This window comes from Mus pahari, chromosome 13, assembly GCF_900095145.1.
Source record: "Mus pahari chromosome 13, PAHARI_EIJ_v1.1, whole genome shotgun sequence".
In the NCBI taxonomy this organism is placed as follows: domain Eukaryota; kingdom Metazoa; phylum Chordata; class Mammalia; order Rodentia; family Muridae; genus Mus; species Mus pahari.
In genome coordinates, this window is record NC_034602.1 from 58646393 (window position 1) to 58659346 (window position 12954).

At 42.9% G+C, this 12954-nt stretch overlaps 1 protein-coding gene across 4 annotated transcripts in view; it reads right to left on the minus strand.

Moving 5' to 3' along the window:
- Atp8a1 (ATPase phospholipid transporting 8A1) overlaps positions 1 to 12954 on the minus strand; it is a 226668-nt gene that overhangs the window by 40583 nt on the left and 173131 nt on the right. For all 4 annotated transcript variants that reach the window (XM_021211312.2, XM_021211313.2, XM_029545002.1 and 1 more), the window contains 4 exons: positions 9105 to 9288; positions 8903 to 9013; positions 754 to 828; positions 525 to 647 (listed from right to left, as the gene is read on the minus strand). In XM_021211312.2, the coding sequence (XP_021066971.1) occupies positions 525 to 647; positions 754 to 828; positions 8903 to 9013; positions 9105 to 9288 (493 nt within the window). The remainder of the gene's footprint in view (positions 1 to 524; positions 648 to 753; positions 829 to 8902; positions 9014 to 9104; positions 9289 to 12954) is intronic.

A 12954-nucleotide genomic window follows, 5' to 3' on the forward strand; every position in this document is an offset into this window, starting at 1 on the left:
GGAACTCACTCTGTAGACCAGGCTGGCCTCGAACTCAGAAATCCGCCTGCCTCTGCCTCCCAAGTGCTGGGATTAAAGGCGTGCGCCACCACGCCCGGCCCCGAGACATGAGTTCTAATGCCCGACTCCATCGCTCTGAATTCTAGTGAGAACATCGCTCCCCCCAGAACCTTAGCAAAGAAGGAGAGAATACTTCTCACACAAGTACAGCCAGCCCATCTTAGTCCCAAGGGATGAGTCCATGAGAAGCGAGTTTTCCCTACACTGTCTGAAAGGCCATGTCTACTCACTGTTGTCTAAGAACCCCCCAGTGAAGAGTGGTTTTATTTTAATTTTTTTAACACTCAAAGGAAAGAAAAACAATCTCATCCAACCAACAAAACACCTTTGCTTTCCAGATTAGAACCTTCAAATGACTTGCTACATTCTGCATCCTGGCGTGCTCAGCTGAGGTAGGCCAGGTGCCCCAAGCGTGCACAACAGAGGAAATCTGTCTGAACAGAGGAGAGGACACAAGTGCCTACCTTGGTATTGAAGTCGAGAGCATTCTGGGACGTTTTGTACAACTCAGGATACTTCAACATGTTCTCCTTTCTGCAAGACCTCTCAAATATCCCAAGCGTCAAGGGAGGCATCGCTGTGAACATCTAGAGTGACATATTTCTCATTACACTAGAGAGCCAGATGCATGGGTGCTACATCTACTTTTTAGTATTGAACCAAATAGGAATTATCAAATGCGCTCGGACTTACCACATTATAAAGCCCTATACACCATCTTTCAAAGAGGATCTGTCCAGAAAAGCCGTTGACAAAGGCAAACCAGATCTAGGAAGAAAACAAGACTCCAGGATTAGGACACAGGACTTCAACACGTCGCCTAGAAGCTGCCGCATAGTGAAGCCTGCAGAGCAGTGCCCAGGATCATCTGTGGTCTCTGGACAATGGCATTTCTTGTCTTTACTTTCGATTTAAAGGGGGCACTTTCATTAAATAGCTGCCATTTGAGCCAGAGTTCATTCTATTTGCCAAATCTAAAAATCTACATGGGCAAGCAATCACAGAGCTAGAAAAATTAGATATCATCTTGTTTCTACATGTGAGTATGTTTTACGTCATTAAATTCTGAAAGCTTTAATTTTCTTTCAAAATCCGTTCAAGGATTCAGTGAAAGAGAATTTTTTAATAGATGTTATACTTATTTATTTAGGAAATAATTTCTGTCATTTTCTTCGGTGTCACTTGTGTAGTTAATATACAAATAATGTCACAGCTGTACTTAGTGTCACAGCCTACTTCTTCACCTAAACAGAGTTCTCACAACATCTTATAATACCACTAATGGATTCAGCACTTCTGCAGTGTGGACATTTGGCTGATTTAACAGCTCTTGCTATCAGAAATGATTCCTAACTGAAACCTTACACATTTTTCCTTTTCCTCAGGATAGATACTTAAAGTAGAATTAATCTATTAAATATGTTTTTTTTTTCAGTTCTTGATAATTACTGCCATCAGAATGTTAAACTTGAATTTATATATAGGCATATTTTAAACTTACAGACTTATTTTTAGTTATGTGTAGGTGTGGGTGCACATGTGGGTATGTGCATTTGAGTGCAGATGCCCGTGGAGACCAGGCATGTAGAACTCCTGGAGGTATGGTTACAGATGCTTGTGAGCTGAACTTAATTTTTTATGCTTGTATAAAAATCAAATCTTTAATTAGTAGAACATAATGTTTTCATATGTTTGTAATTCTCTTTGAAAGAGAAATCTTAACTTAGAAAACAAAATTTAGGAGTAATTTTATTCAACATATTTGAAACATATAAAATTAAAATGATTACTGGCAATACCTTAAAAAAGAATTCATTTAAAAAAGCCAACCTAAATATAATTAAAACTCAAGTGGACTTAGTAAAGTACATCCTGGCCTAGCAATAAGATTATACATACACAGCACACAGTACCAGCACACATGAGGGAAGAACACAGTACACAGTAACAGCAGACAGCAGGGAAGAACATAGTACACAGTACCAGCAGACATGAGGGAAGAACACAGCACACAGTACCAGCAGACATGAGGGAAGAATACAGCACACAGTACCAGCAGACATGAGGGAAGAATATAGTAACAGCAGACAGCAGGGAAGAAGTTCTTGTTTCATGGCTCCAGAGAGTACTTCAGAGACACAGGTACTTTGCAACACTTCATGTCTTGTTTAACCTCATTACTGATACATGAACCCCTACAAATTCACCATTCATCAGTACAAACCCAGGCTAGCTTCCCCAGAACAGTTTCTGTACTGGCCTGCTTCATTTTTATAGCAGAAGGGAACGGTAGAGCATGTGGAAGAGTGAATGTCTACACATTAGTCTAATGGAAACAATTTGGCTCACAGGGAATAATTCATTGTAAATGCATTGTCAAAGCATCGATGCTGTATAAGTTTGTGTTAATAAATTGTGTACGGTCAATAATTATAGAGGTGAGTGGCCCTTTAGCTTGTTTGGGTGTAACATTCTCTTGTTAATTTAAGAACAAGATTAGACTTTAAGATTCTCCTTTGAGGCAATGAACATAGATGGAAAGTTTCAAACATAAAATAACTCTCTGACAAGCCAGCAAGTTCTTGTTCAAAGAATACTTTAAAATATGTAAGTGGACTGTGTTATAACAGAAAGCTTTTAAATGGGCATTAACACGCTTTTACCACCTTATTGTCTTTTTTTTTTCTGTCTACCAGATATCTTTTTTCTTTCTTTCTTTCTTTTTTTTAAATTATTTTCTTTATTTACATTACAAATGCTATCCGGAAAGTTCCCTATACACCCCCCCTCCCCTACCCACCCACTCCCACTACTTGGCCCAGGCCTTCCCTTGTGCTGGGTCATATAAAGTTTGCAAGACCAAGGGGCCTCTCTTCCCAGTGATGGCCGAATAGGTCATCTTCTGCTACATATGCAGCTAGAGACACGAGCTCAGGGGGTACTGGTTAGTTTATATTATTGTTCCACCTACAGGGTTGCAGCCCCCTTCAGCTCCTTGGACCACCTTATTGTCTTAAAGTTATGTGACAAGGTGCTTAGAAATATGTCCTTTGTATTTCAAAAGGTTCATCTTCTTGTTGCTTTATTTATTATCTTTTTAAAGAGAATGGACTGGAAGGCCTACATGAGGAAAGGGTCTTTCAATACAGAACATCTTTATGTAAATATTTTGGTATTCAAATTTTCCTTCTAGACTTTTTTTGTTCTGTTTTGTTTTGAGAAACAGAAAAAAAGAAAGTCTTTGCTAGGAAGTAGTCTACAAAGTTCAGGTTAGTCTGCGATTTGTAGCCTGAGCCGCATCTTAGAGACGCATCCCTAAGTAAGACAGAACCTGAATTAGCGTAAGCACATAGATTCTCCTCTCTTCACTCCACCAGTCACTGGTGAAGAAAGCAAGCACAGGCCTTCTGGGGGCGGTGCCCAGATTATTTAACTTCTTCCTGGGAAAGTATCACCTTATTGACTTTAATGACTTTCTGGAAAGGAGAACCGCTACATTGCTTGTTATTTTTTTTGGGGGGGGGCGTATAAGAAAACGTAGATGCCACCAATCATCTTAGAAAAGCTCTTCTCTGTTAAGATCAGAGGAGTTAGAAGGAGCCAACAATGTAAGTGAACACCTACAGCCACTGCCTGGCAGCTACCCCAAGGGCGTTCGCCATCGCCACCTGTTGGACCTGTGTGTGTGGCTGGTTGCAATTCACAGCACTGAAGGAAGGGGCTAGCAATACCATGACAGAAAAACATTTTTTTCTCTGACAATCTATTGCACCCGTTGGGTTTAAGACTGCTCTTTACGAATTCTTTTCCACCCCCTCCTCCCCTCAGCCCCCCCCCCCCCATGTCCCTGCATAGGCATTTCAGCTAAAGCCCCACAGACATTTTCCTGATGGAGCACTTCTGCATATTAAAAGCAGCAGCTTGCAAAGAGTCAATGCGTTCCCGGCTCCCACGCCTGATCAGCACAAAAACAGAAAGGAGAGATTCGAGACTGGCAGTTGTCCTCGCTGGAGACAGTCAATGGTGTGTTTTCTGCCTATTCATTCTCAGTATTGACATGAACCATTAACATCTGCAGAACTTGTTTTAGCTGGCAGAAGTTGGGTATTGGGGGGGGGGATTGATTTAAAAGTTCAGTCCATTTCCAAGACAGTTGAATTATATTCAAAATACATTTCCAAAAAGTGCTAACAGAAAAATAAATATGAGGTTTCCAGTAAAGTTTCTCTCTCACTTCCTTTTTAACCCATTAAGAATGTGATCGGTGTTAAATAGCTCATGAAGAGGCTTTAAATTCAAAGCCGAGTCAAATATAGGGCGAGGTAACTACAAACCACATAGTTCTGGGTTAGAAACAGAATGTTTAGACTTCATTTTCATGTAAGCAAAACATTTTTATGTTCTTCATTAGTAGATACGTTTTCAGTTTACTGTTGTCAATCTAGATTTAAAAAAATTGTCAATTAGTCTATACTTCAATTATGAACTTATTTCATTAAAATTATACTTCATATGCATCTTTGTTTAAAAGTCTTTTAAAAGTCTATGTAAATAAACTATCCCAATCTCAATAATTTAAGTGAGAACATAAAACTAGGAAAGTTAGATATATAGAGGGGAGCGCAATAAAAATCTTTGTTTTGTTTTGTTTTGTTTTTTTCTGGTTTTTCGAGACAGGGTTTCTCTGTGTAGCTCTGGCTGTCCTGGAACTCACTTTGTAGACCAGGCTGGCCTCGAACTCAGAAATCCACTTGCCTCTGCCTCCCAAGTGCTGGGATTAAAGGCGTGTGCCACCACACCTGGCTTATAAAAATAATTCTTACAGGGAAGAACCACAAGTTTGCATGGTAGCCTAACTATAGATGCCGAGTGGCTCGTAAAGACAAATATACCTCAAATTTAAGTTTTAACATCCCAATCTAACTCAGAATTCTGACAGAGGCAACTGAGTCAGATACCTAGCAGTTTCCAACTGCAGATGTTGAGTCAAACATCCCTGGTGTGAGCTGTGGATTCATAAAGAAGTGGGTAGGCTGTGTCTTTCTGATTGATGCATAGGGAAGTCCTCAGAATGGAGAGGGAAGTGGCAGACAGACACAGTAAGGGAGCTCTCAGCAAATCAATGAGGATATGGGTCCTAGACAGGGTAGAAGATAGTTCTCGTAACAAATTATGCACATCTCTCAGAGCTGTTCTGAGGAATGTGAAACCAATAATATCTAGAGGAGGCTCATTATTATGATACAGTTTCTGATAACCCAGCGATGAGCCAGGCATTAAACAATATAAGAATGTATAGGGAACAGAGGAGGCCCTGAACATGTACAATACTGAGTGCGTATGTGCTGCTGGTGGTATGGGCGTGGTCATATCACTACTCCATATCCTGGGAGAAAACGTCAAAGCCTTCCCCATGGGGCGAGGCTCAGAGGGAAATGGCAAAGTCTCACTCAGGGCACCAAGTGCTGAGAGTTGACAATGTAGGCTGAAAATGTCCACCACAGCTTTCTCTGCCCAGATATTTACAGCCTGAATATTGTTCCCTGAGAGAGACTGCCATACAGAGACTAGCTACATCTGTCCCCTTATCCAGCTGTATACCATAAGCCCTGCCTCCCTGTTTATCTACATGGAATGCTCTCCTTTTTTAGCTGTATGCAGTCACCCTGCCTCTATGCTCACCTCTGTATAGAAAGCACACTGAGTTTGAGTGCTACGGTTTCTCCAGCAGAGAGCCCGGACTACCCAGCTCCAGCTTTCTATGCATTTGCCTTTTCTTCATTACTTTGTCACCTCCAGTCAGGTCCAAGTCCCTGGAGCTATGCAAGGACTTGACAAACAGAGCCCTTGAGATGGCTCAGGAGGTATAGGTGCTTGCTGACAAGTCTGAAGACCTGAGTTCTATCCCTGGAACCCATAGAAGACCGGGAAAGAATAGACTCCTGCAAGTGGTCCCCTGCGAGGTTTGTACGTGTCTACTTATATACACCCAAGGTAGCTAATGCCAATAAATAACAAATAAACAAGTGGAGAGCCCTTTCTTGTTCACTTATCCACCATACTGTGCTGCCAACTGTGTTCCGCAGGCCGCAGCGCATTAGAGAACTTGACATATCTTAGTTCAAAATTGAGATGTGCTGAAGGCAAAATACCAGATTTCAAACACTGGGCATGGAGGAAAGAATGTAGAATGTACACACAACTACAAAAACATAATTGTTTTTCACATGGCGAATATGGTTACAGTGTTAATATGTTGAGTTAAAATATGATAGTGAAATCAATCTGGGTTTTCGTTGTGGCATTTTGCTAATGTAGCACCTAGGAAATTTAAAGGTACAGACATGGACTCCACTGTGTCCTCCTGGCCAGTTCCTGGGGTAACAGGCTGTGCTTGGCTTGCTTTATGGTTGCTGGGCTGAAGCCGGTTATCTGATGCTCAAATATCTACAGGGCAAGCTTTTATCCTCTGGGTACATACGTGTGTTCGTATGTGAGCAGGAGCTCACGTGTATGTGTATGCATGTGTGTGGAGGCCAGAGGTCAGCCTCAGTGTCTTTCTCTCAGGAGCTAGCCACTGTTTATTGGAAACACTGTCCTGGAGCTCATTGAGCAGGCCCAGCAGGCTGAGTAGCTTCAGGCATCTGCCTCTCCAGTGTAGAGATGAAAACGCATGCCACCACACCTGCCTTTTGGCTTGGGCTCTGGGATTCAAGCTCAGGTCCTTGTGCTTACGTGTCTACTCCTTTACCAAGTAAGATCCTCAAGGTTTCCTTTGGAAGAGGATGTCATTTCTGATATGCGGAAAGAACCTAGGAATAGAATATTATAGAGAAATTCCTTATCCAAAATCTTACTGTTTGCCAAATTCAAATACCGTAAGAGCTGTATAGCAAGGGGTGGCTGTGCCTCATATAGAAGATCTATATGAGGTCTTAGGTCTCAGAATCTCAGACTGTTCAGCGTGTTGACTGTGAGAAATATGGTACTTTCTGCCAGAGAGTGAACACGCTTTCTAGTGGTAATGGGTTCCAGGGAGAGAAACCAGAAAGAATGCCTAGGTTTCCCAAGCGTGCAGAAGTTATGGCAAGAAATACCATCGGACCAGTGAATGTAGGCCCAAGAGATATCATTGCCACTGAGAAACAAAACTGGGTCCTGGCAGCAAGATCCGCCAAACCCAGGCATCAAAAGAGCACCAGACAGGGCAGGAGAGCTGGCTTAGCGATTCAAAGCACTGACTGCCCTTCTAGGGGTCCTGAGTTTAATTCCCAGCAACCACGTGGTAGCTCACAACCTTCTGTAATGGGATCCGATGCCCTCTTCTGGTGTGTCTGAAGACAGAGACAGTGTGCTCACATATATAAAATAAATAAATCTTTGGATGCCCACAGTCATCTATAGGATGGAACACAGGGCCCCCAATGGAGGAGCTAGAGAAAGTACCCAAGGAGCTGAAGGGGTCTGTAACCCTATAGGTGGAACAACAATATGAACTAACCAGTATCCCAAGAGCTGCATATGTAGCAAAAGATGGCCTAGTCAGCCATCATTGGGAAGGGAGGGAGGTCCCTAGGTCTTGCAAACTTTGTATGCCCCAGCACAGGGGAACGCCAGGGCCAAGAAGTGGGAGTAGGTCGGTAGGGGAGCAGGGCGGGGGGAGGGTATAGGGAACTTTTGGGATAGCATTTGAAATGTAAATGAAGAAAATATCTAAAAAAAAAATGACTCCAAAAGAGTGTCCGACAGTTACACCCTAGCGTACCTTCCCTGGTCTAGAACCAACCCCCATCCCCCACTTTGCTTCTGGCATCCCTTATTTTTCTCTGAATTTAAAAAAAAATCTTGCATCACTAGATTATTTTTAAATAGTTTTTCATGTGTGTACAACGCCTTGAACAGTGGGTTGAAGAAAATCTGTACACGGTTAAGCTTTATTGTCTTTTAAATCTAATAACACGACTCATTAGCAATTCTACTTCAGCTTTCCATCAAAGTGACCTAAACATTTTTTAGCTAGTGCCTACACATTGATTATTCTCATGGTTGATATCTTCTTTGACATGTTTAGAAATAAAAAGGAAAGACATGGTCCAGCAGTTGGAAATACCAACTGTTCTTCCAGAGGATCTGGGTTTTGTAGCTTAACGGCTTTATGCCCATGCACAAGTTCCCTGAAATATCAACTCTGAGACTGAATTTTCTATGAATCAGTGCTTAGGCCATAAGCCCGTGTCTGTTCTCCCGCTAGCTCATAACTCCATTACCTGTTTGTTCTAATCTGTGAGTGCTACATGGCCTGCTATCTCTCCTCGGAGTTCATGTGACCGACCAACCAACCCTCTTCCTCAGAGTTCTTGCACCTGATTCTATCCCAGAACCCCACCCCCTTCTCTTTCCCTCTCTGCCACCTTCCAAACCTGCCTCAGCTCACCAGCCACAGGCTTTTTACTGACGGGTGAATGCTATACAGCATAACAGGAGATTATCCCTCAGGGCTTGAGTTCCTGTACCCACGTGATGACTAACAACCATCTGAAACTCCGGTTCCAGGAGATCCACCCTGGCCTCTGTGGGCCCCTGCAAGCACATGATGCATAGACAGACATACACACAGGCAAACATCCACTCACATAAAAATAAGATAATAAATCCTAAAACTTCGTTTTTTCTTTAAAAAGTAATTGAGATGATAAAGTAAGGAGACCAGATGGAACTATGACTGTCAGAGGCGGGGCCACGACTGTCAGGGGTGGGACTACGACTGTCAGGGGCGGGACTATAACTGTTAGGGGCGGTACTACGACTGTCAGGGGCGGGACCACGTTCACCATGCGGCTACCTCGATGATGTAGAGCACGATGTTCTTGTAGAAGCAGTACAGGATACACTTGGAGACTCTATTGTAATTCCAGGCACCATGAACCATCAATAAATTCTTCAAATATTTGAACTAGGGGAGGAATGGGAGAGACATGAATATTTCCCCTCTACTTCTGCTGACTCAAAGGGGCGGGGCTCTGCGTCGACGCTGGAGGCTTTACCTGAGCGATGGAGTAATCTGAAGAGTTGGCTGCCTGCAAACCTTCATTGCCGCTTATCCCAACACCCACGTGGGCCGTCTGGATCATGCTGACGTCATTTGCTCCATCTCCGATGGCAAGCGTGATGACTTTGACTTGTTTTTTAACCATCTCGACAACCTCAGACTTCTGAAGAGGAGAAACCCTTGAAAAACAAACCAGCCAAACAAAAATGAGCAACTGCTCCTACTTCCTGAAAAAAGAAACTGAAATGCCATCACTTTCTGATCAATAAAGGATGCAAAACAACTGGATAAACGCATCTCCTGCTAACCTGTCTGTCACTTTAGGGGAAATTCAAAACAAGAAGATAACAAACGTCCTAGAAGCAAACGGGTAGGTGACATCCAAGAGACAATGTTTAAGTACCAGCAAGTGACATCAGAAATTCATTGCAAAGAGAAGGCATAAGAAGCTGTTGAGGGGGCCAAGAGATAGTGCGGTGGCCAGTGGTTAAGAGCTGTACTGTCCTTGCAGATCTGGATTCAGTGCTTAGCACCTATGTCAGGTGGCTTACAACTGTCTATAACTCCAGCTCCAGGAGATCCCAGACCCCCTTCTGGCCCCCGTGGCTATCTGCCACTCACATGCACATGCTTTTCTATAGACACAAAACTAAAAAGCAAAGTCCATCTAAAACAAACAACCAACCCAAGACCAGAAAACAGTCCAAACACTACCTAGGTTTTAGTCAGTGCCTTGAAAACATTCTGAGCTTCTGAGAACTGGTCATTTGTAATGTGCTAGATGATGAAAACATCTTAAAGCTACTGACATTAATAGTGGGGAGTTGGGTAGACTTTCAGCCTGATCTCAGACATCATTGTGAATCTCAAAAAAAAAAAAAAAAGTAAATATCCACTGCTAGAACATAGTCCACACACTTTGTTTTCTTCCAGAGGCACAGACTAACATGCAGACAGAAATCAGACAGCTTTTTCTGCAATCATGGACCAGGAACAGAAGGCACCAGCATTTACACTAACATCACATTTGGTATTAAACTTGAAGCATTTTTCATGCATCTTAAAAAGTCATTTGAGAACTAAATGCCAAGCAAATGATAGAAATGGTCTACAACAGTGTGCTTCAGCGACACAATTAACTTAATCTATTGTTCATACTGTGCTGGAAATAGACAGGAAGACTAAACAGTGAATCAGTCCAGACGACTATTATATTAAGACAGCAATTAGGGCTGGGTGTGGTGGTGCATACTAGTAATCCCAGTACTTAGTGGCTGATACAGGAAGCAGGGTCATAAGTTCTAGGCCTGCATAGGCTACGTAGCAAAGTCCTGACATAAACACAGATAAGAAGAAGCAACCAGTGTATAAGATGCTAGCTGTCGTTGCCATCGTCATCATCGTCATTATACTCACCATTTTGAGAGCTTTAAGGCAGTGTTAGGCCATGCTGGCCTTGAATTAGCTATGTTTTGTGAGGCTCTGGCATAGAACTCCTGATCCCCTGACTCCCATTTCCCCAGTGTTAGATTACAGCATGTTCAGTGTGCCTCACTCAGAGATAAATTCTTTCTTAAGGTCAGTATACCACAGCTGCGTAATAAATACTTGCTGAAAGATCTCACAAAGTATTTTGTTATTCTTTTTAAAAATAAAGGCCGTTTAAGGAACCAGTATGTCTTCACATATACTCTTGATTATGGTGACAGGAAAAAGTTCCCAGCAGTGGGCATTCTGCACAAACACATGCCTCTCGGAGGCAGAGAGTGAGCTACGGCAGCTCTGAGGCTGGCGTGAAGTTGGAGAATCTCAGCTCGAGCCCAGGACACTGACGGAGCGCTCCTCTGTGTTCCTAGTGGCTGACCCAGAAGAGAACTGGTAAACAGCTGCCATATCAAAGAATTATTTTTAATTTTTTTTGGACTTCCTTTTGGTATTTGGCAAAGGCACAGTACAAAATGACACAGCGCTGACCTCAACAAGAGAATGAGTATCAGGCTACCGACGGTTCATTTCACCGTCTGCCTCCATTTCTCTTCAAAGCGATTTTCATTCCACTTTCGCGTTATATTTAATTTCTCTTAACAGGCTAATAGAAATTGGTAAGCCCACTGGCTGTAGGCCAAGGTTTTGCACGCAGACTATGGTTGACATTTAGCAAATGTCAGAAAAGAATACTCACCAGAAATGCCACAGAACGCAAATGGAAACGGGCATGAATGAAGGGAAGCATTTGAAAACATTTATCAAGCTTTCTTTAACAGCCCCTGGTCTGCACACATTATTAAATCACGCTGTGGAGCTAGGACACGGTGGAGTGTTTTTTTATGAACGGCATCTACATAGTGAGCTTAAATCAGTGACTTAAGGGAGCTTCAGAGAAGAAGACACCCTTACCCCCCCCCCCCCATCTTCACAGTGATTACAATCAGCGGCTGCTCTCTCTGCCTCACACTGTAAATTTTAATCCTGCACGATGGGTAATCTTCCTGGCCAACCTGATGGACTTGACAATCGCCTAGGACACACAACCTTTGGGAGTGCCCCAAGGGTGTTTCCAGAGAGGCTTAACTGAGGGGGTAAGACTTCAGATGGGCTGAAGTCCCAGACTGAATAAATAGGGGAAAGTTAAGCCTGCCCGATGAGGACCAGCTGCATCTCTCACTGCTTCCTGAATGCAGGCTGGGATAGCGATGCTACCAGCCACCTCATGCTCCTGTCGCCATGGCTCCCTCCGTCTTCTTTCCTTTAACTGTTCAAGTCAGGTCTTTTGTCATAGCAATGAGCACTATAAAGTAATAGAGCCTCCAAATAGTAATTAGGTAAGGATGCTCACCCACCCCAATGGAGACGACGCAGCTGTTCATTGAAAAGAGTAGGAATACCCTAAGCAAGAAAAATGTTTAAGCAATAAATTACGACTAGCAAGCATGGTCCAGGCTTAGAAGACAGCTCCAGGGAAGTGAAGACCACCATCTCTGCAGACTGGAAGAGCAGCTGGCAGCTAAACAACAGTGTTGGATTTAAAAAATGTAAAACACTCATTCATATATTTCATTCACAATAGGAATGCACAGATTTGTGAGCTACGTCTCTAGAACCTTCTTTTGCCAGGAAACCTGCTGATTAAAACCCTGGATTTTCTGTAGCAAAAATCTCACTCAGGACACACACACACACACACACACACACACACACAAACCTTTTGTTTTGTAACATGAAGCTGAGAATATAATTTTTTCCACTTTAGTTGATGACTATCTTACCAGCTTCTCTACATTCAAAGGCAAAATTGTCAAGTAACTCACATTCTTTGCAAACTCTCATACCCAGTTTTCATAAACATGACTTGGGAGACACCATGTCAATGCATAGAAGCACAAGAACATGTGCATACCACATCACACCCAGGCTACGGCGGAGGGGGCTGGGGGCAGCTGGGGGCTGCTCTGAGAGAGACAGGTGTGTGCTTCTAGGGGGATTCTGCTTAGTGAATCTAAAGTCAGATAAAAAGATTTCCTACAGAGGAGAGAGAAAGTATGTGTGTGTGGTATGTGTATATATATGTGCACAAGTTTGTATGTTTGTGCGTGTATGATGTATGAATACACATGTGTACTACAGCATGCACCAGAAGTCAGAGGGTACCTCTTGAGTGTTGGGTCCTCACTTTCCACCTTGAGATGGGATTTCATTTTGCATTTGTTGCTCACTGCTGGGTATGTATGCCAGGCTAGCTTGCTGCCAGGGATTTCCCTGCCTCTGCCTCCCATCTCACCTCAAGAGTGTGAAGATTTTACACACACACACATACACACACACACACACACACACACACACACACA